The sequence below is a fragment of the Melanaphis sacchari genome, unplaced genomic scaffold (assembly GCF_002803265.2).
Source record: "Melanaphis sacchari strain LSU unplaced genomic scaffold, SCAv2.0 Contig2_pilon_pilon, whole genome shotgun sequence".
Taxonomy (NCBI): Eukaryota; Metazoa; Arthropoda; class Insecta; order Hemiptera; family Aphididae; genus Melanaphis; species Melanaphis sacchari.
Genome location: NW_020271173.1, coordinates 6,821,230 through 6,847,048, shown reverse-complemented (window position 1 = coordinate 6,847,048; position 25,819 = coordinate 6,821,230). Strand labels below are relative to the sequence as shown.

At 24.4% G+C, this 25,819-nt stretch overlaps 1 protein-coding gene across 1 annotated transcript in view; it reads right to left on the bottom strand.

Moving 5' to 3' along the window:
• The window catches only part of LOC112595889 (zwei Ig domain protein zig-8-like), a 249,910-nt gene that overhangs the window by 138,818 nt on the left and 85,273 nt on the right, over window positions 1–25,819 (bottom strand). The window contains exon 2 of the mRNA XM_025341278.1: window positions 1,075–1,250. Within this exon, the coding sequence (XP_025197063.1) occupies window positions 1,075–1,250 (176 nt within the window). The remainder of the gene's footprint in view (window positions 1–1,074; window positions 1,251–25,819) is intronic.

The window sequence follows — 25,819 nt, the reverse complement described above, 5'->3', positions numbered from 1 at the left end:
CACTTAAAAATAATAGTATATGCCAACCTCCTATAAATCTTCAAAATGTAAAAGATCAAATAACAGCAGCCTGCAATCAACTGACTGATGAGCAAATTATAGCTGCAAAAAATAAAGAATTTATACAACGCGCTGAATCGTGTTTTGTTGACAGTGGACAACAATTTGAACTATTTATACGTTAAATTAATTAATTACTAAATACACTTATAACTTTAATAACAATTAAATTTGTTATTAATTATTAATACTTCCTAATAGATTCATTAAATGTAATGAAATAAAAAACATACTTTTTACGTTTTTTTCTGTTTTAAGTTATAACTAATACACAGATTACAATGAAAATTATACAGCAATTAAAATTATAATTATATGCGACTATCAACTTAATAATTAGGGATGAAAATTTCAAATCTAAACAATCCTGGAATAATTATTTTTATTTTTTTTAATTTTTTTTTTTTTAAGTCAAAAAACTGTAAATCGCGTGAATTTTGCAGTTTTTTGGTTAAATTGCTATAACTTTTGGACTTAGAAAGTTAGTTTAACTACTAAAATTCATGATTAAATAGGTGGTTACCATTTAAAAAAAAAGTTGTACTGCGTATGTGCATGTCTAATTAAGTTAAAAATATTCAAAATGTGTATTTTTAGGTCATAACAACCGATCAAAACACAGAATTCAAATCGTAGGACTCTACACAAATTTATTGAGTGTTCTCAGTTAGCGTTTACATACTGTATAATGTTCATAAAACATTTTAATACACATTTATTGTGATTATTACATATAATAATTAAATAGAAAAATAAGTAGTTTATTCACTTAATATAATTAGATTTTTAATTAAATATATTCTCATAATATTGTGTAAATGTAACCAATATAATATTATGATATACGTACTATCACAGATGAAAATTTTTCATTTAATAAAAATTCTACGATTATAATGTAAATTAAATGTACACAGAAAATTAATTTAAAATAAAGCGATAATTTTTAAGTACCTAGCTAATGTTATGATAATAATATATATCTATATAGAAAATAGAATTTATATGACTTACCGTCCGATTTCCTAGATTTCTCACTCTGCAGTTCAAATAAGCAGTGTGACCAACTAATGCAGTGACATTTTTTGATGCGACTTTGTCAAAATAAGGACCCCTTATGGATGTAGCTTCAATTAAAGGTGAAATCGTTTCATCCGGTACTTTGTGATCAATGGATCCTGATACCAACTCTAAAAACAAATTTAAATATAAGAAATATAATTCTTTTAAAAATAATTAAAATATTAACTGACCAGGTTAACAATATTTTAATAATAATAAACCAAAATATCAAAGGTATAATCATAAATTATAATATATAATTACAATTTTAACTTAAGCATAAACAATTTTAATTCTCAAATATTATTTTTTTAACTAAAAGTTATAATGGTTTTTAAATATTTTAAATAGTCTAAAAATTCCCCAATCGAAAACATTCTAATTTTTATTGTTTTATAATAATTAGGTACTTTATTTTACGATTTTTGATTACTTGGAATGATCAAGAAACTAATAAATTCGATTCACCGGCAGAATAAATGTTAATTGTAATAAATGAAATAGTATAAGGTAGCTTGTATCAACACACATTTATTAAAAATAAAGACAATAATAGTTTTATCATTCTTGTTTAAAATTTAAACTAGAAAAAAAATTTTCAAAAGACTTAATTCTACTGAATTGGGGATATCATTTGTTTCGTATCATAATAAAACCATTCAGAATATATTCTTTTGATCTTCTGGCTTTAAAATGATCCAACTGAAAGTATCTTAAACAATAAAAAAGAAGCTTTTTAAGCGAGTTTTATCTTGTCAATCGTTATACATCTATTTTTGGATTTGAAACTATTATTTTCCTACATGTCGTTTTAAACAACTTTAGTTAAATTTTAAATAATATAATAATATGTGGTATATTTGTGTACAAACATTTGAATATTAGTTATTTATTTTGTTTTAGAAATAAATAAATACTTACTAAATACAATATGCTTAATTTTTACAGTACATTTAGAAAATATTGGGAACTTAATCCTATATACAGAAAGTTATTTGAAATTTATATTAAATTGAGAAAAAATGTATTTATACACTACTCAGGTCATAACTTATCATGAAAAAAAAAAAAAAAACAAAACGAGAAATTCTCCTTTGGTCACTGTTTATAATATTAATAGTTGATAATTAGTCTAAATATTCTTAAAATTAAGCTGCGTATAAAAAATGGTACTATAAACTATTAAATATGTTTCAATTTACTTAGATAAATATTTTTAAATGCAACAAAATAACTTACAGCACTCAAAAAAAAAAAAAACTTAATATAATAATAACATATTATATAACTATTATTTAATTTTTTTGTGCATATTATGATAAAAAAAAATGATTAACATAATATACTTATTATTAAAATAATTTGATACTGACTATATTTTACATAATAATATAACGTCAGCAATATATCAGCTAAAAATTGTAGTATCAAGAAACAAAACTATTCATAATCACATCATTAACTACATTGTAATTCCGTAATAATCTCTATTTTAGAATAACGTATCTATACTTAAGGACTAAGTACAACGTCACACAACACACGGTGATGTTTGTTATTAAAAACATGGATCGATGAAGCGTCGAAAAAATTAATAAATGTTCATTGCCATTGTACCGTAGCCCATAGAATATACACGTCACTTTTTATTAAAAAAAAAAAAAAAAAAAGAACGTGGTTGTTTATAACTTTTTCAATATAGAAAGGGGATACACCTTAATTTTTCCTTTTAATATTAAAATAGCACACAGGGATATGGAATAAAATGATCAAAAAAATGGCAAACTTCAACACAGTATAAAATACTTACAAAATTAAAATATGACATATCTTCTATTATTTCAGTCTGACAATAATTAAGACGCATTTAACTTTTTATACATATTCACAAAAATGCTTTAAAATGTGCTAAATGTTTTGTGATGATGCATAATTGTTTTTGTTTTCCCACTTCTAAAATAATCGAATATGCATAATATATATTAGCCTGTTCAGAAAAAGGACAATATCATACTCTATGCACTCACTATAATTTAAATAAAATATAGTTTTATTTTTACATTACGTTGATTAAAATATAAATAAACATTTTTTTTTTTTTAAATTTTCAACCTTATTCATCAATTAAATTAAATAATATTTATTGTTGGAGATTTTTGAATAATAATTGTAAGACATTTTAGTGCTCATGTAACTCGATTAATATATAATATCATGATAGTATTATACCATAAATTTATCATAAAAAAATAAATTATACATCCAATACGAACAATTAAAATATAATAATGTAATAATAACTAACACTAACTCTTTATGTTAATTATCCTTATTTATTAGAAACTAAAAATATTATAATTTATAAGTCGTTCAAATTAAAATTTTCAAGCAAACTTTGTATATTTTTAATTTTTAATAAATTAGGTAATTCAATTTTATATAATATTTTAAGTTAAAAGTGATATTCTGATTTCCGAGAAAAAATTATATCTGAGTGCATTACTATTAAATCCATATAGTATGCATGAAATGCATTCAATTTAAAATACATTAAGTTATAAGTTATTACTAAAATACAATTGGAAAAAAAAAAAATATAAAAATTGTGTATTCTCTCTGTTTATCAAAGTCAAATTTTAATAATTCAATAATAATAATTGAAATCTTTAGATTGGTTATTAATTTTATTATTTTAAAAATAATTCAAATGCATTGATTTAAGAGAAACAGGCATGTAGCTAAATAAATCGTCATGTATATGATTCCACTATATTTAATTTGTACATATTATATCATATTGAACAACTTAGTTACTGTCACATATTTTGTTTTAATTTGAAATATGTATTTTCTACCTCTGGTTTAACTCAGAGTTCTGATATTTGCAAACACATTTAATGCCGCATGGTCGGGTATGTATCACAGAATTGATAATTATTAAATTATTATCTGTTATGGAGTTTATTTTTCACATACATGATATGATAACATGATTAGTTATGCATTAAACGAGTGTTGAAGTTTTTATAAATAATACATCCGACAAACGCATTAAACGCGTGGTGATATCGCACGAGTATATTTCTGTCCTATGTTCAAAGTTAACATTTAAATTTTAATCTTATCATTGTAAAATGAGTTTGGTCACGTAAAACGAATTCCCATCGTTTAAGTTGGTGTTCCGGGAGGCGTGTGCCAAGAGCAAGTGAAGTTAGATCCATCTAATAACATAATTTAATATTTAAGTACCGCATACCGCACAGAGATATAAATTATATGTATAACAAACACACACATACGGACATATTATATTCCATTGTATTATTAAATAGCACAATACGCTGTTTTGCGTAACATGTGTAATTGATTAAACGTATGTCATTTGGCCGGTACACAGGTAGCGTTTTATGACTCAACCTTGGAGCCGATTAAACGGAATCGAATTGGTTATTAAAAGAAAAAAAAATGAACAAATTAAAACGAAATAAACCATGGTACTGGGGGTATGTACGGATGATTTTAACCATCGACCTTTTTCATTTAAAAAAAAAAAAATAAAAAAAAAATATTCATTATTTGACGAATACGATGTTATTATTATTGCCGGTGATCATATCGATTTACAGTAATGAATATAAAACCTTTTATATTCATACATATATTATGTACGCCGTCGACGAACGGGGTACGAGATAAAGAGGACGCAGCGAGGTTGAAATATCGCGCGGCCGAGAATAGAGAAACAATCTATCAACTGGTGTGTGCACCCCACCGCGCTGGCTGCAGTTGCCATCACATCGTCGTCACCCGGTCGATTCGATGTCCGTAAAACGATATCAATCACGCGCTTTTCATTTTTTTTTTTTTTTTTTTTTGCCGTCCGCCTCTCCGCCGCCGACTGTCCCACGTACCACTACCACAGCCTTCTGCCATTGTCAGATTTTCGAATGGAAACGATATTTTTATTATTTTCATTCGGTCATTTGCCACCGCCGCCGCTTTATTGTGGGTACGAAATAAGAAAAAAAAAAGAGGATAAATAAACCTATTTATCCTGTATACGAAATACTATACATACATGGGTGTGTGTGTTTAAACGTTTGCGATATATATATATATATATATATATAAAAAAAAAAATATAGACGGTATTTAGAATTCACTGCGACGAAAAGGTAGCTGGAGCCGGGCTATGGTTTGCAAAGGAACTAAATAATTGCTCTAGTCGCATACATTCTACACGATTGCGACTAATAGTGTGCGTTTTAGAATTATACGACGATAAATCGCCGCCGCCCTGAACTCACACGTACGTCTACCATACTTACACACATACTACTTATAGCTTCAGATGTTACCGTGTTCTTATCTAAAACGATTTGGTTTTCCTGGTCTTTGTGAAAATGTAAAACGATGGTATAAACAGTGAAGATAACGTGGTAATATTCTATATTTCCTACACGATAAAATGTAAACACTAAAATAACTAATTCGTTGCACAGAAATAGACTGCGTACTGTCGGGTATTAGTGAACGTCTTTAAGGAAGTTCGGAAAACAATGAACGGGACCCAGGGGGAGGCAAGAATTTATCGGATCAGTTTTACTTGAATACAAATTTACGGCTGAACAAATAAATAATTATAACGACCATCGTGAAAGTAATTATAAAATCAAATTTATAGAATAATAAATTAATTTTTTTTATCGTTACTTTGGTAAATGAATAGAATTGTTTACGTGTTATGTGATATTATAAAAAAAATATATCAAATAAAATGAATTGCTTTGTCAAGAGCATCAATAAATAAACATAACTGTAGATCAGGATATGGTATAGTTAAAAAAAATAATATATCAGCTTATCGATAATTTTATATGGTTATTAATTCCAGTAGGTAGTTTATATTATCATAATTTCAACGTTGCAATAAGGATAATAATTATAGAGTAGTAGTCGGGCTTATATAATTTTGTATTAAATTATATAGTACTACACTAATACGATATAAGTAGGTAAGTGATCTTTACCCGGTTTCAACGGACCTGAAACTAATACACTAATACAGAAATATTTCTATTCTAGTTAATACCAAAATATTTCAATTAAATATACCATTTTTTTTGACATTCTTTTTAAATTCTGAAGTTAGGGATTAATTAAATTTGTACAATGATTTATTTTTTTCATATGCATACACGATTTATAGTAGAAAATATACTTTAGTTTTTTACTTCAATATCATTTATAATAAGATATTAAATTTAATTGATACTTTGAGGGGTGAAAAGTAATCACGAAAAAATAAGTGAATATCGCTCTGCTGTACATTAGGTGTCGGTTGGGTCACTATTATAGATGTGTTAAATTTGAATTCAATGATAAATCATCACAGACAAAAAAAAAACTCTAAGCGAAAACGATCTATCAGCTTATATTGCCAAGTGATATGTTTTTTTTTGATATAGCTCTTAAAGTAATTTATTACACTTTTAATATTATAGTGAGTATTTTAGTATTTTCCAAAAATATTGCATTTATTATATTATTAGTATTTAAATATTATAATGATATATTTTTATACCATATCATAAAAAACTATACGACACAACACAATTAATCGTTTAAATAAATAATGTCGTCTAAATTTAAATTTAAAATGTCTATAAAAAATAATTGTCTTCATCCATATTTTTGATTTTATAATTATTTCAGTATGAACTATTTTGAAAAATCTTGTATACAATTTTCAAAACCTAAATACAAAAAGGAAAGTTTTTATATATTTTTAACAACAAAATAGTTTGAAATTAGTTGTGATTCTTACGAAATTCAAATAGAAACATACAAAAAATAATTAAATTTGTGTATTATTAACATTTATATACAAAAATAAGAAAAAATTTGTAGAATTTTTAATTAAATTTTCAAGAATATTTTATTTACTAAAAAAATAATTTTTTATCAAAATTAATAGAATAAAAGAAACTAAAGTAAATTGAAAATTGCTTATGCCTATAATTAACTTAAAAGTTTTTAATAAAATTGATTTTTTTTAAGATAATAAAATATCAACACTTATTTGAGGAGGAACAATTGTTATAGTGGTAAATATCGAATGTCTTAAAAAATTGAATTTCAAATGCTTTTAAAAAATTTATTTGACCTCCAAGGAAAATTTTTGTTCAATATATAAAATAGTAAAGAATCTTATATTTCTTAATTTTAAGTATAAAAAGAAACATTTTTATGAATTTCTAACTATAATATAATTTAATAATTTTAACAATTTTAATGAATTTTGTAAAAATTCTATTTTAAATTCCTTATAAAAAAATATTATGGCATTAAACTTTCGATGATTTTTATTTAAGAAATTAAGAACTTATGGAGAATTTTGTATTCAATTTTTAATTATTTCTACCCAGCAAATAATTTTTGATTGATATTTATAAAAAAAAATTGAAAATTCCTCATATCAAAAATAGTTAAAAAATAGTCAAAATAATTAATAATTTTACTGTAAATAAAAAATAATAAAATAACCATGTGGTAGAAAATTTAATTATTTACAATTATTAATATTTGAGTTATATCAATAAACAAAATCGCTTTTGTAAAATTAGTTTTTGACTATTTTTTAATAATTTAAAAACAAATAACCGTAAATGTCTTAGCTCAAAGTCATTTTTTTATGTATAACTATTATTATTGAATAAAAATTTAACACAATACACACATACATATATATACATACATATATAATATATATAATGTATATATATATGCATTACGATGATATTTAATGAAAATAGGTACACTTGAGATAGTTATACTGTACAACAAAAAAGTTTTTTCGCCTTTTTTATCAACTAGGCGATATTTTTGATATTTTTCATAAATATGATTACAAAATAAATTCTTTAAAATAAATCGTTTTTCTTAAGAACAATAATAATAGTAAGCTAGGAGAAGTAAAAGTATTTTATTTATTACAGATTCAAAGTCAAAAAGTTAAGTTCAGTAGTTTAAGCAAGAAAAAAATGTTATTTACGTATACTAATAGAAAATTTTAAGTCTAAGTTTAGAACAATTATACCGTAAAGATTTTTACAAAATTGCCTGATATCACCTTAGGTATAAATTAATATTTTTATTAAACATACGTGAATATTATAGCACTTATAAATGAATAAATTGTCCAATAAATAAAATAAAAAGAGAACTAGTATGTGATATAGAGTTGTAATATTCACATTCAATTATTACTTAATGAATACATTCTAATGATTGAACGGAATTGTTAAACCACATTGATTAAACTAATGTTTGACATTAATTTTTAATGGCAAAATTTAAAATTTGATTCTTTATTTCATAAAATAATTAGATTATTAAAGACAATTAAAAAATTTTCCAATCCAATATATTGTATAATGTGAACATATTGTTAATAATCGTTTAAGACTTATAACTCTAAGAATATTATAATTTAATAGATTCTTCTTGTTAATAATTTAAACGATACTATTATAAGTTATAACCATAATTAATTTAAGTTTCAACTTAAACAGTTCAATATATTAATTATAGTTTAACATTAGTACATAGCTGAATGCGTATGAACCAGTATCGAACTTCTGCAGGAATATAATAATATGTAGTGAAGTTTTAATAGTTCTATAGAAAACAGTAAGAAACACTCAAATATAAAATGAACCAAATAAATTCGCCAGTGAAACTATTTAGTTAATTCTAGCATAGCAACAGCAAGCATAGGAACTTTAAAAGTATTTCCCGAATCGTATATTATGAATTAAAACTAAGCAAGTAATTATAATTTATAGTAAAGTTATATTTTTCTCAATATTCCAGTGTTTATTTTAATGTGCGTTAAAACATATTTTGCGTAATTCTAAATGTAGTTCTTATTTAAAAACACACAGTTGTAACCCTTATATTATACTGAATCATGTTAATATGCATTGTCAAAATAATCTATACATTATTAATATAAATTTAGAATGTTGTATTCATTCACGGAAATATACCTACTCGTTATATTAACCAGTGGCCCACCCGCTGACTACACTACTGCCAATGGGATTTCCCGGTATTTTGATTAGGCAATTAGATTAAAACCTGGCAAATTGCAGTGTTGTAACTATTATCTTATTGGGTGCTTATATTCGTAATAGTATTTTAAATACTGTTATACGTACAATTTATAATGATAATAGGAACAATAGTTTATTGAATAGATTTTAAAATTTGTTTTTATTTGGTAATATGGTTAAGTCATATATGCGTGTGTTATTAGTAAATTCAACTGCAAGATACAGAATTACAATTATTTAATATAAATATATACATACATATTAGTTTTACAGTTTTTTTTTTTTTCAAAAATTAATGTAGTGTGTGTAAAATTTTTATATATAATTTATGATATTATATATTCTATTAATCAGACCATTGAGTTTGAGATATACTAAAAGAAAAGGCAATAGAAATGGTTCAAAAGTGTATTCAAAGTAGTTTAAAATTCAAATAAAAAAAATTGTATTACTAAAGACGAAAAGGTTTTATCGAACAAAAAATCAAATTTAAAGTTGTAATTTTTACACTTCATAAGTTTGTTGTACTCAATATTTTGTTTTGTATACAAAAAGAGTTATTAAAAGTTAAAAGGCTTAAAGGCATAAGTATAATAATAGGTTTTATAGCATACCTTTTTTATACACAAAAAATATTTTTTTGAGAATATGAGAAGAGAATTGAGTTTGGCACACTTCTAAAAAAATTCGAAATAAGTTCTACAATAATCTCTATATAAAATACCTAATTAATAGGTATAGTATCCTGGTATTATTGATCTAATTACAATTCTGTGACAAATTTGGAATTTATTTTTCACCAAATATACATTAAACCTATAAAACACTAATTTACTATAGCATTTTATATATTTTATGTTATTTTTAAAATATTATGTCTTTTAAATTTTGTTTTTATTTGTGAGTAAAAAAGTTTAATAGTGTAACATACGGTTCATCTTAATTTTGTCTCATCACAATTCCAAACTACAAGTCCTTATTTTTTTTGTAAGCATTTAAAGTTAAATGTATGCAAAATTATTTGTTAGAAACCACAAAAATACGTTTGTTTTTTTAAGATTCCTTAAATTTTATTATTTTTTTTTTTTTTTTTTACTGTTATTCTAAAACAAGGATTAGCTTATAATGTCATATAAATTGTTTGTAAGCGATTGAAGTCAAAGTTTTTACGATATTAGATATTCAACATTTAAAATGTAAAATAAATATTCATTTTCTAACGATTTTTGTTATTTTTTTTTTTTTTTTAATTTAAAATTATTTATCATAGACATTTTAAAAAATTAACTTTTATTTACGTTATCATTTTTTATATTTAATCGTTTTTTAAAATTATACAAAAGTTACTATCTACTTATACCAAAAATTCATATCCTCACCGTTTTATAGTAATGGCATTTTTTTTAAGACTATTTACTGTTAGAATAATTAATAATATAGAAAATATGTGTTTTTGGTAAACAATAATTCAAGCTACTGTATTACTAACAGTAAAACAAATTACTAAATAATTATAATTCAAAGTGATTACACTGGACTACTAGATAGACTAAATAATCAAGTTGTCAATTCATATTCATATATCCCTCTTTATATATTTATATGAATTACTCAATGAATATTTTTATACAGATTTTAAATATAAGTTACACAAGTATAGAACTTTTTTTTTATATCTTAAACCACAGAAAACACCACAATAAGCCGTAATTTTAACATTTATTTTAAACTTTAATTCTACAAAAATTGTACTTGACTCTTATGGCGTACACACATAGATGTTTTGAACATTTATTTTGAACATTAATACCTACATGACTGAAGTAAACATGTGTGTTACGTTAAAATATTTTGGAAACTTGTGAAACAAGTAGGTATTCTTCCCAATACTTTTTAAGTCACACTATTAGTTGTTAATTCAATGTATTGCAGATTGTAGTATTTATATGTCTTATACCTAAGTGTATTTATTTTTACATTTTTAGTAAAATTCGTAATAATTATTTTTCTGTTATTAAATTAAAAATAAAAATGCAAATAATTAATATGAAATTTAATTTTGGCGGTAAGTGCATAGAATATTATTTCAAAAACTCGTTTTTAAATTAAACATTAGAATTACCTTATTATTACAATAATCATATATAGAAACCACCAAAATCAAAGTTACATTTACCTACGAGCGTGTGCAAAATATGTTTTGCATTTTTAAATCAAATACTATCATTAAAATATAAAACAACGAGTTTTTATGGAAACTAAACAAGTAAACATATTATTATAATGTTGTGATAAATTTCTCATGGTATAAAAATTAAAGTAATTATGTACTAAAATTTTATAAAATTAGTTTAACTATAAAAATATTTCCAACAAATTATGTGTTCACGGAAACCATGTATATCTGATCATGACGTATCGTCTCACATTAATAAAGACATAAATTTTAATTCTAGTAATAAATTTAGTGAACATATTATCAACATTAAACTTAGATTATTTTTACTTCAGTGATTTTTGCATCGTTGAGTTATTGAACTCAAACAACAATTACGTTCATTATAATTTATTTCAGCTTCAATAGGGAAGTTCAACGAAAACAGTAAAACGTCTGTTTGTTTGACTTATTTTGATGGATCAACCTACGTAAAAAAACCTAAAACTCGTCTAACAAGTATTGAAAAAATATTTATTTAATAAACTAGCTTTATTGATGTGTATAATACTTGAGTTTTTGACAAATTTTAGAACAAGTCAGTAAGGAGAATTCCGATACAAATATCCGACATACTATTACTAAATGTAGAACATATTGTGATGACAATGGTAAACAAATTATGTATGCACGATTAAACGTGTAAAACTATTTATAATCTGCATGTATGTTATGTATGTATGTTAAGTCCATGTATTATATATTTGGGTTCCTAAACCAATATCATGCCTTAAAATTGCATTATGCTGACCTGTTTAATATTCAAATTTTAATACTCATTGGTTCAATTAACCATAGCGTAGTAGATATTTGGCGATATTCACTAATAACTCGATGGTGAATAATTAATGTAAAATGGTTTATGTTAGTTATCATGTTATTACTTATTATACACATCATTCTTCATACCAAAATAGTATTAGTGTTAAGCTGAGTTTTGATAGATAGACAATCTTTAGTTTACAATCAGAGAATATTGTTGTTTATGTTACATTTATTCAATTACTTAAAAATTTGAATACAAATTCAAAATTTAAGTTCTTTATTAACTAGTGTAATACAAATTGTAGGTTTTAATTGATCGTTAACTACAACGTTTCTGGTGCAACAATTTGTATTAGTAGCTTGAAATAGATATTGAACCATACTATTTAATTAAGATTTATATTTATTTAACAAAATTAGCAAGTCATTGTAAAAATAAAACAAATGATACTGATGCTGATATTATATACTGTTTGACCTTTAGTTAATACTTATTTAGACGTATGAATCATAATAGACAGAAATAACTCCGTATTAAAATACGTAATTTAAATAACGTTAGAAGGATTTCGTTAGCAAAGAATGCCATCCAATTAACTTTTGGGTGCACTGGGAATGAAACTTTTTGTATTAACACTCGATGGACGCTTTTATTTTTTAACGTCAGTTAGTGGTAGAGCACATTATTATGGATGAATCTCAAGGCCCAGAGAGCAAACATTTTCTTTTCACCATCCAACCAACTGAATGAACAACTATTCTATCTTTTAGAGAAAGTTTTATTTTTAAATTAAAACTTTTGTGCTTGAAATACTGAAACAGTTAAATCGAAATCATTTGGTGTACTCTGTGGGTGGGTGGTAGAAGGCCATGAGGAGGAGAAATTTAGTAAGCTTTAACTACATCACAACGGTTTAGCATGTTACCTTTCTTGTGTTTTTCTATCACACATTGCAGCGAACCAGAATTCTAGTAGAAGTAGCAATAATTCAGTGACCGATATGTCAGACACTCTACCGGCTGACGTATGTATGCGGATGGTTGGCGGACAAATACGAGAAATATTAGACTTATTGGCCCGGTCGGATAACAATATGGGGTGTGCGGACGCGTATGGATTGCAGAAAGTGTTTAAGTCAGTAATCCGAGCACTTGATAACTTACGGAGTGCTTGCTGTAAACCACACCAGGTAAATATTCCAATTTTTTTATCCGTTCATTTATACGTTTCACTTGCACCATCAGACGTTTAAGTGAACGACTGAAATTGAAATTGGTTTAACACATTGGCATGGAGGTTTGTAAATAATAGCATCCGAGTATAACAAGGCACAATTTATATTGTTTTTCTTAAAATTATCGAATTAGTTTATTTATCTATTTATAGATGACTACATTTTTAGTTTTTACATAATATCGTTATCATATTTTGGAATTTGTTCAGTTTTAAATTCATTGTTATTTATTTTAATTTATTTCTATTTATTAAAATACGAAACATAAAATCCGTAACCTATCCATGTTATCACAAGGTAGGTAAACTACAAGTGTATACGTATATCCATCGAACATCTATCACTGACGTTTGGTTGTTTTTAGATAAATACTTTGCGGAATTTTCGTAAAAAGTCCGCTCGGTTATCCGGTGCTGGTTCGGAGATGTCTTTGTCGAGTGAGGTTCTGCAGTGCAAACATCAGCACAATGTTTGTAATCAATGCGCCGGTTTGGTCAATACAAACCTGGAGACATTAATAAAAGCCGCTGCCAATTTTGGGTGCTTGTATGGTCATGCGGTAAACTCGAATATAGCGAACAGACATTAAGAGTACGTATTATTTAATGTTACAAATTAATATGTTCACCCAGAGTCAAAAGTACTCAGTAAATACTACCTGCTACCTGTTACATTCATCTATAGATCTAGAAAATTCTATGGGACAAATGTGTTTATGTATCTATTTTAAGGTTATCTTGTGATTAATAATAAATCTCCAGTTTAAATTTGTTCAAAGATTTACGAGTATGATGAATTTGATATATGATAAAACAAAATATTAATAAGTTCATTTTTATAACATTGCATTTTTAAATACACATTTTAACCGTACAATTTATATGTTTGAAGAAAATTTAAGAATTATTTTATATCTTCAATTTATTTGATTTATGAATTCATATATGTAATTAAATATATTTTATGTATAACTTCATTGTTGTTTTTACTTATGTAAAAATGTATAACAATAATTAGCGAATCAATTAAATTAAAGAACTATTTTTTTTTAAATAAATAAATATATATATTATATATATATTTATATTTATACATGTATATATATTTATGCGTATTTTTTTTTTCTTAATAGGTTTTTTTTTTCAATAAAACAAACATAATAAAACATTTGGTGTTTATTTAAAAAAAAATGTTATCCAATTGTCACGATCTTTCGAACAATGACCTCTGTGTGTTTTTTATTATTATTCTAATCGATTACAAAATCCATGAGTAAACCCTTTTGTATACGGCTTTGCCTTTTTCATCTCCGGTCACCATCATTATTTTTCTTTTGTACTGATCTCTTTTTTTTCGTGTGCTCTCTTGCATCCATATACTTCTCTCTCACCCTTTCTTTCACTTTATCTTTTTCTCTTTCCATCTCTCTATCTTTTCTTTTTTTTTAATGCTCAGTTTACTTATATCGATTTTGGAAAATTTCCAGATACTCAACATGAATTGGGCGCTTCCGTATAAATGTGTACGTATATACACTAAAACACATACCCCTAAGGGATTTCAGTTCACTAAAGGGTCCGAGAGAAATCCTTTTAAAGCGCAATAAATTTTGTGCAGATAGCTAAAAACATCCACGAAATGAACACATACTCATAATTCCCGAAATATTATGTTGCATTCCGTGTGGATTACCGTTTAAATTTATGCAAAATCGAAGTGTTCGTTGTTCATAGGTTCACCGTGTATGCAGCACCTCAAACATTGATTATTTAAAACATCTTGAAACTCTGGACCATTTATCAAAGTGAGGATGTCTTGTTAAATTTTGTCGCAAAGAATAACTGGAAAGTAGCGTAAGTTAAGTTAGTAATAATAATAATAAATATATTATAAAACTTTTTTTATGACGTCTGTAAAAGCCGTAGATGTTTGAAAAACATGTGGCTTTATGTTTCAAAAAGTTGTTTTAGTTTTTAGACTTAACATTATAAACTTTGTAGAATTTTAAATTTAACTCATTTTCAATAGATCAAAAATAATATTTTTTTATTCCAATAAGAATAAAATATGCATATATTATATCACTAAAACGACTACGTCCGAATTTAAAAATAATGTACATAAAATAAAATGATTTAAATACTAAATGTACGAAAATAAAATTAGTATCCAATATAATCTAAGAAATATGACAATGCGTGAAATAAAACTATATATTATCTTCTTAAAAATCCTTCTTCATTGATGAGTAATACCCATAAGCCATAACGTATATTATTTTGTAGACTCATTAAAATATTATTATTTTATTTTCTACACAACATTTATTTTAGCTGTAAAAATATTTCTTATGTGAATAAATTATATTTAATTAATAGTTATAAGTTGTATTTTATTTATTTTTATATAAGTAGAATATTTTTAATCTGTTTTTTATTTGTGAATATGCAATATAAAAGATTTATTTTTATAATCAATTGTTACATTAATTTTATTTATTTCATACATAAATCATGTACAGTTCGGGCAGTAATACATTAAAGTACTTAATATCATTAGTGTATGTCGGTTTGAACATCTTGAATATCAGTCATTTTTTTCGTAATGAAAATTTTCATTGTCCCGTCGTTAATGGTTTTCTAATCTTCAGATCTCATCCAAAAAATATAAATACAAACGGGAAAAATTTAACACATCGGTTTTTTTTTTTTTTTTGAAAGAAAATCAGATGACTTATCCTGTTATATTTTAGTTTTGAAAATAATAACATTAATAGCATTGCGTGAATGCATATTATGCATATAATACAAATAAATTTTATAATAAAACACAATTTTTTGAATTTAACGTTTTAAATTTGTACTCATATGAAGTTTTTACAGCGTAAGTCCCAATGGATGTTAATTTAAACGAATATTGACCAACACTTTTATGTCAAAGCTTATAAGTGTTGGTTAACCGACAAAATGTAATTTTCTGTGAATTTTATTTACTAACCCACTAAGGCATTCCGAACACGTAAAACGACTGGTAACTTTTTTCTCTTCCCTCTCACATTCCATATGACTGAGCCAAATATAGCAATGACCTCTAATATGTGTCGGGTACACAGAAAAAAGCGTAAAAATGTTTTTTCTCTTTATGGTTCCTAACAAAATGGTCACAGTTAGTTAAACAGGGTAGATAAAAAAAAAATGGTAAAATATATTTGTTTATATTTATGTGTGTTTGTTTTTACAGAAAAGAAACTTCAGATGATAAGCAATACTGTAAAGATAACGGTACACTGAAAGGTTCGAGTAACATTTTTTTATTTACGAATGAGTTATTGAGGCAATTTCAAAATTATTTATAATATATTATTTTAAATGTTACAAAAAAATCTCAACTCATGTTACTCATTATACGAGTATTTACATAAATAATAAGTAAAAAACTGATTGTAAAATATTTTTTAAATAATAACACTAAATAATTTTAATATAAATTGTTCGTTATAAACTATTTTACTACAACTACTTTGAATAATAAAATTTACTAATGGTATATCAAAGTATAATTATAACTATTTGACTTGAATAATATGTAGACCAAGTTATTATACCAGGATTAATTATTATTATATGGAACATTTTATGCGTAAAAGTAAAATAGTAAAATGTAAAAATAAAATTTATATAAAGTATATTATAAACTTTTACTTTTTTTGAAGAAAATTTCAATTCTATGCATAATATGTATTTTAAATATTTAATGAAATTATAATGGGCTATTTTATGTTAAAATATTTTTTATATTTTATAATATAATAAGCACCTATATTAGGTATTTCAAGTTATTCTAAAATAAACCAAAACTATCTCGTAAATAATTTCATATGATTCAACAATACTACAAACAATAGTTTTAACTAATGTGTTTTTAATGAATGTATGTTTACATAAATTCAAAACAAACTTGTATTATAATAATATGATATGTCTATAACAATTAAAACTCTAAATAATAATTTTCAAATTATCTTTTGTAATTTCAATTATATTAAATAATAAAAATAAGTTTCTCAGTAGTGTATGTTAAATGTTTGTTTTTCAAGGCATAAGTAATAATATATGATGATAACTATATTATCATAATAGTATATCTTGTGAAAATGTATGATGTAAATTTTTTGTTCAATTTGTTTACCTGTTGCATATTAAATTTTTTTTAACTCAGAAAAATTAATACACATATTAAAAATAATTTTCGAGAATTCGCATGTCTTTACTGTTATGTATTATTCATTTGCTCACGAAACACCAAGTTCGGAAAAGTAGGAAAATAAATATAAAATAGAGGAAAAGGACTAAAATTCTTAGATATTGGATCAAATTATAGAAGAAAGAAAATAATATGCGCAATAAGGGTCGACGTACGTCGATGGGGAATGATGAGCTATCTTCTACAAGATGGTGGAGAATATATCACATTAGAATCGATGAGTGTGATTGAGTGATAGAAACCATCAGAAAAACTATAATAAAAAGTAAATAAAATATTTTAACATGTTAAATTAAAAATATACGATATTTTTATTAAGTAAGAAATTTATATTTACAAGTATAAACCCAAACAATTGATAAAGCAATTAAAAAAAAAAAAAAAAAAATGATTTATAAATATTTAGTTTTTAAAATTATATTCTTAAAATAAAAGCTTTGCAGCTTACAAGACAATATTTAATAAATATATGTATATAAGGATTTAAAATATATTCCTTTTTTGTAAACTTATGGTTCATGATAAATTAACTAATTAAACAAAACTACATAACTTTATAAATGTTGCAAAAAAATTAGAATACATACAAGAGATTAATATATTTACTCCGAGTAATTAATAGTTATTAATAAGAGATATTAATATAGTCAATATATAGGTAACTATTTCGTTATATATTTATATCACATTATTATTTAAACTATAAAAGCCATAATACAAATTACGATTACTTATTTAAGAATATTATTATGTTAAAAGTTTGATAAAACTTCTTATAAATAGAGGGATACATTTTTATTGTACATTAATAATTTTATTGAAATTTAAAAAAAAATGTTGAATTATAAGGGTAACTGTATATAGTAATTTTTATAGCATATATTAATTTTATCTTACAAGCCCAATTCAAATATATTAAAAAAAAAAAAAAAAAATGTTATTGCAAATACTGCTTACATTCTGAGCGGAGCAATGAATGTATTGATTTTTTAATAATGATACGAGTATGTGTGTGTATTTGTTTTTTCTATATGTCATCATCTTTCAGGGTATTAAAAATACTCCAACTTCTTTTTTTTTTTTATAAAGATTTTCTGGTAGCAAATAGAAACTAGTAGACATTTTTGAGAGAAAAAACACTATAAAAATTAGAATAAATAAGAATTTAAAAATAAAAACCGATTTTGTTCTTTGGTGTAATTCAATAAAAAATTTCAACCCAGACTTTACATTTTTACCAATTGTGAATTTTAGTATTGTTTTGAGTTATCTAAATAAGTGTGACATCATTTTTTAATAAATATTAATAATAATTTTCACTTGATCAAAAAGCTTGGAACTCAACATAAGATTCCTTTAAAGCTGTTATTATAGCTATTTAAACATATTTTAGATATATAGTCATCATTTGTTTTTTCAATAAGTGTTTAAAACCTTAAAATAAGTTAAATTATTGATAATTTTTCAAAATTACGATAATATGTTAATAATATTTTAATAAAAGCCTATAAAATGTATTAGTACATTTTTTTTTCATATAAATTTTAAATTATTAGAATAATTTTGATGAAATGTACAAAAATTAAAACAAAACAAGTCATGTTTAAAACGAAAATTTCTAATTAAAAAAAATTAAACACTGTGATTTTAATATAAAATTTAAATGTATTATATGAAAGGTATAATATATACCAATAAAGTATAACTAAATGCCCATCAAAAATTAAACTATTAAAAAAAAAAGATCATCTTTAAAAGCACTAAGCCAAAATATAGCTATAAGCCTACTTAAGTGTTTTCATTATTTAAATGCCAAGAAAACTGGGAAATAGAGGTATGAGGTTAAGAAAAATCGAGTAAATTGGCTCATGTATACACGGAATGTTACTTAAACTTGGCAAGGCGCATTACCGTGTATTCAGATATACCGTCGTATAATAGATATTTTATTCAATTTATTGTGAATATTTTATTGTACATACATACATACTATTAAGTACTATACCGAGCATAAAGATATTAATCGTTACAACTCTTTCTCTATTGTATATTATTTACTAACGATATATTGATTATTACAATGGAATTTTAATCTATAGAAGTTATCAAATGTGTGACCTATGCACTTTTTTATGTGACATAATTATAACATATTATATTATGATGTTTCGGTAATTTTTGAGGGCTTACTGCACTTTGACCGTCTAAGGGGGACACTTGGATGGTAACCTATAGGTCAAACCACGCGATGCCTCTAAGGGCACGTCAGTGGAACTAATAAGTTTTACATCAGAATGTTGTTAATAATATTAATATAATAAAAATAATGATAATAATGGTAATAAGAATAAAAAGAAAGATTGTATTTTGATAATCATTATTGTTATACTTTATTTAATTTACGGCAATAATATTTTTTCAAAAACGTATAAATAATAATCATAATGAAAGAAACTTTGAATATATTAATAATTAAATTAGGGAAGATGGGGGATTTTGAAAATATATTACGACATTGATTTATTTTAAAGCGATTGTCGGTTTCCCGCCCACCAAGGGCCCATAGTTGACGCTTAGTCTATCATCCTGACGGTGTACATCTATAAAAAAGTAAAAAATAGTCTGCAGTGCGAAAAATGGATATCGCACGATGTAGAATTACTGATAGAAATATTTGAGTTGGACTTGGTGTGAGAACGTTTTTGGTCAATGGTTGTGGAAAAAAGAACTTTTTTTAAGTGCAGAAGAAGCGACAGAGCCGTTGTACCTTCGGAATTTGTTATCGTGAAGTCTTCGTTGTCGTAGGGGGATTACAGTGTATGTATATTAGATAATATTGTTTGTGGGGGACGCTAATTTAGCCACGTACCGCAGTGCGCGTCGGAGCCATGGTGAGGCAGCAGCAAGGTGGCGGCGATCAGCTTATTATTGCTACGACAGATGATATAATGTTTTAAAAAAAACATCGCTCGCACATATCATTATAACATTAATTATACGCGTTTATATATATTATATAGCTTGGAGAATTTACTCTCATTAAATATTATAGTAAGAAAAATGGACTAAATTTCATGACGTTACAATGTTTTACAAAGTTTTAGATTTTCAATTATTAGGGTATAATTTGTAATCCAACGATTAAATGATTAATACAATTATAGGCATAATTATAGCTGAGTAATAATTTATTAGGATTACCGAAACTTAACTTAAGTTCAATATCATAAGTCTTGGAATGGTAATTATTTTATACGTAATAGTTATAGACTATAACTTATAGTGTAGTTTAACACGCAAAACCAAATATGATTGGCGGGGAAATGGGAGTATCGTAATATTACCAATAATCGGTAATAAGAATTTCGTACAACATAAACTTTTTTTTATAATACATTTTATCTTTAATGGACAAATAATGGTTTCTAAGTTGGAAACTGAACCTTGCGTAGAAACCCAGGGTGTTTTGTCGAAGGTCCGTATATCACTTAGAGAAAGTTTTGCAACGCTTCAGTTTAGCAAGTTAAAGGCACACCTACAGTGCATTCTCTTGCTCTTTCTGTCTCTCTCATTATTTCTCAACCATGCTTGCTCACTCTGTCACTGCCTCCTTTTGCTCCTTCCCACCAATCTATACATCTCACTCTTACCCTTTCACTTTCCATTTCTATAGGTGTACAATATCAAAGGTTGGGTCACATACGTGTCGGCCGTCCTGTATAATAGGACTATTCAGAATATAATACAACCGTGTTGATATAGACTATAGAGGAATAGAGAAAGGGAATTATTATACTATACTATTCACCTGTGAAATCGAAGGGCTTTCAATGGAATCTCAGTTATTATTGTATTCAAAACAAATCATAATTTAAAGCGTTTTTCGTTTTCAGTTTTATTCAAATAACACAATACTAAATAAATTACACCATGTGGAAATTTACATTGTACACTTATTTTAATGTAGGTATGATCAAAATCATAACAAATGCGCATCGTAAGCGCGGATATATTGTATTTATAGAGCTAAAGCAGAGGTTTTTGAACAGCCAATAAGCCTGAAGAGTTTTGTTAACATATTTTGTGTAACTATTATAATACAAAAAATACATAATGCTTCGTTAATTTTTGTAAATTATATTATATTATATTATAAATATTAAAAAATTTAATGTAAATTATTTTAAAAACTAAATACACAATACGTAAAATAATGCATTTAGAAATGAACTGCTTCTAATTAGTAAACATTTAAGTGTAAAAAACTTGAAAAGTATCATTAATTAAAAAAAAAAAATAAAAATATTTTTTATTAATGTATAACTTATTACTTATTTATTACTGCCAATAGGTAATCAAATATGGGTTAAATTTATATAAGTATATATATATATATATATATATAATTAATATACAACACAACAAAATTATTCCCAATATTCATTGTTAAATAAAAATAATAATCAATAAAAAATAAAAATAATAATCAATAAATTAACAATATTAAAATTATAAAATTACTTAATCAGTTTATTAAAGTGTATTAGATTTTAAAATATTTACGGTTATAATTTAAAATAGTATTTTATTTATTTTTGAATAAAAGAATATTTTAAAAACGTGATGTAAATACAAAAATATAAGTAAATATGTTTTAAAATTGATATAACGTATACAATAAATAAAACCATCTGAGCTTCAAACTAAAATCTTATTTTTAATACCGTCAAGAGAATATTTTTTAGTAGGTTGAAAATTAAAATTAGAAAAAAAAACATCAAAATATGATACTATATTATTATAGTATAATAAATTACTTATTTAAAGTATAAAAGTGTTTAATTTTCAATTTAACTATATTATCTAACTAAAATATGAAACATTTGTGATTTGTGAAAAAAATTAATGTTTCCAAACATAAACAATATATATATATATATTAACTTTAATTTGTTATTAAATGTTTAATTTAATAAGATTTACTTAATGTAAATCACGCACACAAACGTCAAATAATATACTGAAGTATATTAATTGATCATAAGAGATATACATCTTAACCAACTATTTGTGATATTTATATTTAAAATTATAATTAAATATGATAATAACATAATTTATGCATATAAATTCTATATAATATACAACCAAACTATTCGATTATTTACATGGTACCTATTACGAAAATATTTACTGGTATAATTATTTTATTATGCATACGTCGGATATACTTATAAATTATAATTCAACTATGAATCACCCAATTAAAAAATATCTAAATATTTGTTACGGCTATTAGTCTTATCAGTATAGATTATACTTTAATTTTAAAAATAAATTCAATTTTTAAATTTTGCAAAATAAATGTTGTAATAAATCACTAAATTATAGCTAATTGTTATTTTTATTGTTTTATGTGATTAATAATTATAAATCAACGTATACTATTATTTGTGTAATCGTTATTTCACCAAAAAAAAAAAAAAAAAAAAAAAATAAAAAATAAATAACCATTTTTATTTATTTTTATTATTTAGATGAATATCTGGTCTAATTTATACTCAGTACCACATTTAATTTTTTATTTTGTTAACTAATTTAGTATAATATATAATACATATATATATATATATATATATGTTAGCGTAAATGTATGAAATTCCGTAATTCTATAAAATAATTAGTTATTCTATAAAATTACGAGTACTTTCAGTTAATGTATTGAATGAATCCATAAATACATACCTCAACTAGTTATTCTACATACTAACTAGATATTTTATAAATAAAAATAAGGGTTTAATTAATGTATTTAAAACTATTATTGCATAAAAGTTTTAATCAAATTTAATCAAATCTTAAACAAATTACAAATTATAAAAAAAAAAATATTAAATGTTATAGTATTAAGTCAAATTCCTTACTTTATTATATGAAATATTAATTTTTTTTTTTTTATAATTATATTATTATAGTTATAATTATTAAATTATTTTTTTTTTTTACGATGTATAATTTATTTATTAGTACAGGAACTTTTTGGGTGGCATCTAGAATTACAAAGTAAATTATTTTTTAAACATATACACCGTTTTGTGGTGCACTTTTATTGACATGTACATTTAAAAAACCCTTGTCCATTATTAATTGATTAGGATTCGGATGCTTTTCGAAGGCAAATATCTACATCTGGAATGTCACTTAGCGTAATATACTTTTCCGTGCATAAATTAAATTGTGACCTCACGTAAAGTTGTTTTAGTATGGTGTGGTTCAATACTATTATATCTTATCATATTTATTAATAAAACGACAACGGTAACAAATCTTGTATGTTATCTAATCCAGTCCAAGTCATCTACCTAATGATATAAATTTTATATATTAATGAAAACCCAATCGGTATTTTATATATTAACTAGTGAAACTGTGTTATTTATATATTAACGAGCATATTTAGGAATTTTATAGAATAAATAGTTATTTAATAAAATAACGTATTACATACATTACCGCTAGCATAAACATATTTTTAGAAATTAATTTATTTGAATGATAAAATAATTATTAAAAATATCTATATAAAAACTAAATTATCATTGATAACTTACTTATTTTATTTAAGATATAAAAATTAATTAAAAACTACTTTATTTGTTAAAATACATTTCATTTTATAGTATTTATAAATGTTCTGTAGTATAGTTAAATTAAATATAATATTGTAAATTAAAAGTTTATTTCTATTATATTATAATTTTCACATAAATATTATAATATTATATTATTATTATTGTTATTTTAACGATACATTTTAAAAATACGAGTTTAAAATCCCATCTATTTTAATTTTTATGATAATATGTGCTCTTAAATATTGAGATTTTTTTTAAAGACCATATTTATTTCGATAATTAGTCTAGTGTATTGTACAGTATATTAGTGTATAATATTATTGTTGCTATTTTTATTTTTTGGTAAAACACTTAAGGTAGGTACATACTATTGTTTAGTGGTATATACTATTATGTTATATTTTATACGAAATCGATTTTTGTGGTTGTTTTCGAGAACAAAATAATTCTAATAATAATATGGAATAAATAGGTTATTGTTTCAAGTGACCAACATGGCAGCATATTACTTTGCAAAACCACTGTTTAGATATTCAATCGTTGTGTGAGGAATTTAATTTATTTGTATTAATTCAACAAGTTTAGGTCATAATATTCATCACCAACGTTATTTTATGCAAGAACGATAATTTCTCTGCCTTAGTCTATACATGCTTGACTGCAAATTGGAGCTTTTGCGCTTAAACGTCCAGTGCACTCGGGAGTTATCTAGAAATTAAGGGGAACAGAAAGTGTACGACTACTAACACACACTAGTGGCAACCATGACAAACGGATAGTTAGCTAGAGGCGTCCAAGTCCAATGCATTATTCATAAGATCCCATGCTTCCCTCCTCCCTTTAAACGGTATGAGGGCAAACAGCTGTACTCGAGTCAATTTTATACAGTTGGTCTGACGGTAAACCGTATCTATAACTTCTTTCGCCACCAACGAAGACGAGCTTTTATGAAAAATCACCACGTTCGGAATACATTAAATATTATCTGTACATGCATATATATATATATATATATCATACAAGCACGTACATTATATGTTTTATATATGTGTATAAATATTTATTATGTATCGAATAGTTTTGGAAAACGTTTCATGGTTGCGCGCTCTCGAGGTAACCCGAATAAAAGTAGCTGGTGGTTATTTTTTATGTAAGAGCGTACACAATTTTAAATATTAATTTATTGAAAACAGATTTAAAGAACAGCAAAAAGAGAAGCAAAATATATCATAAGTGCGTATTTCAACTGACTAATTTCTTTATTTATTTATAAAAACTGTACGTTTCTTTCACGTGTACGATTTACTTGAATAAGACGATTTTTAGCAATAGTAATATGACCTATTTATTCTGTGTAGCTTTTAGTTGAAATCAATTAAATTCATAATGAAATTAATTTTATATAATTTGAAATAAAAAATTATGAACCTACCAATAACCTATTAATCATTTAAATTTTTTAAGTCA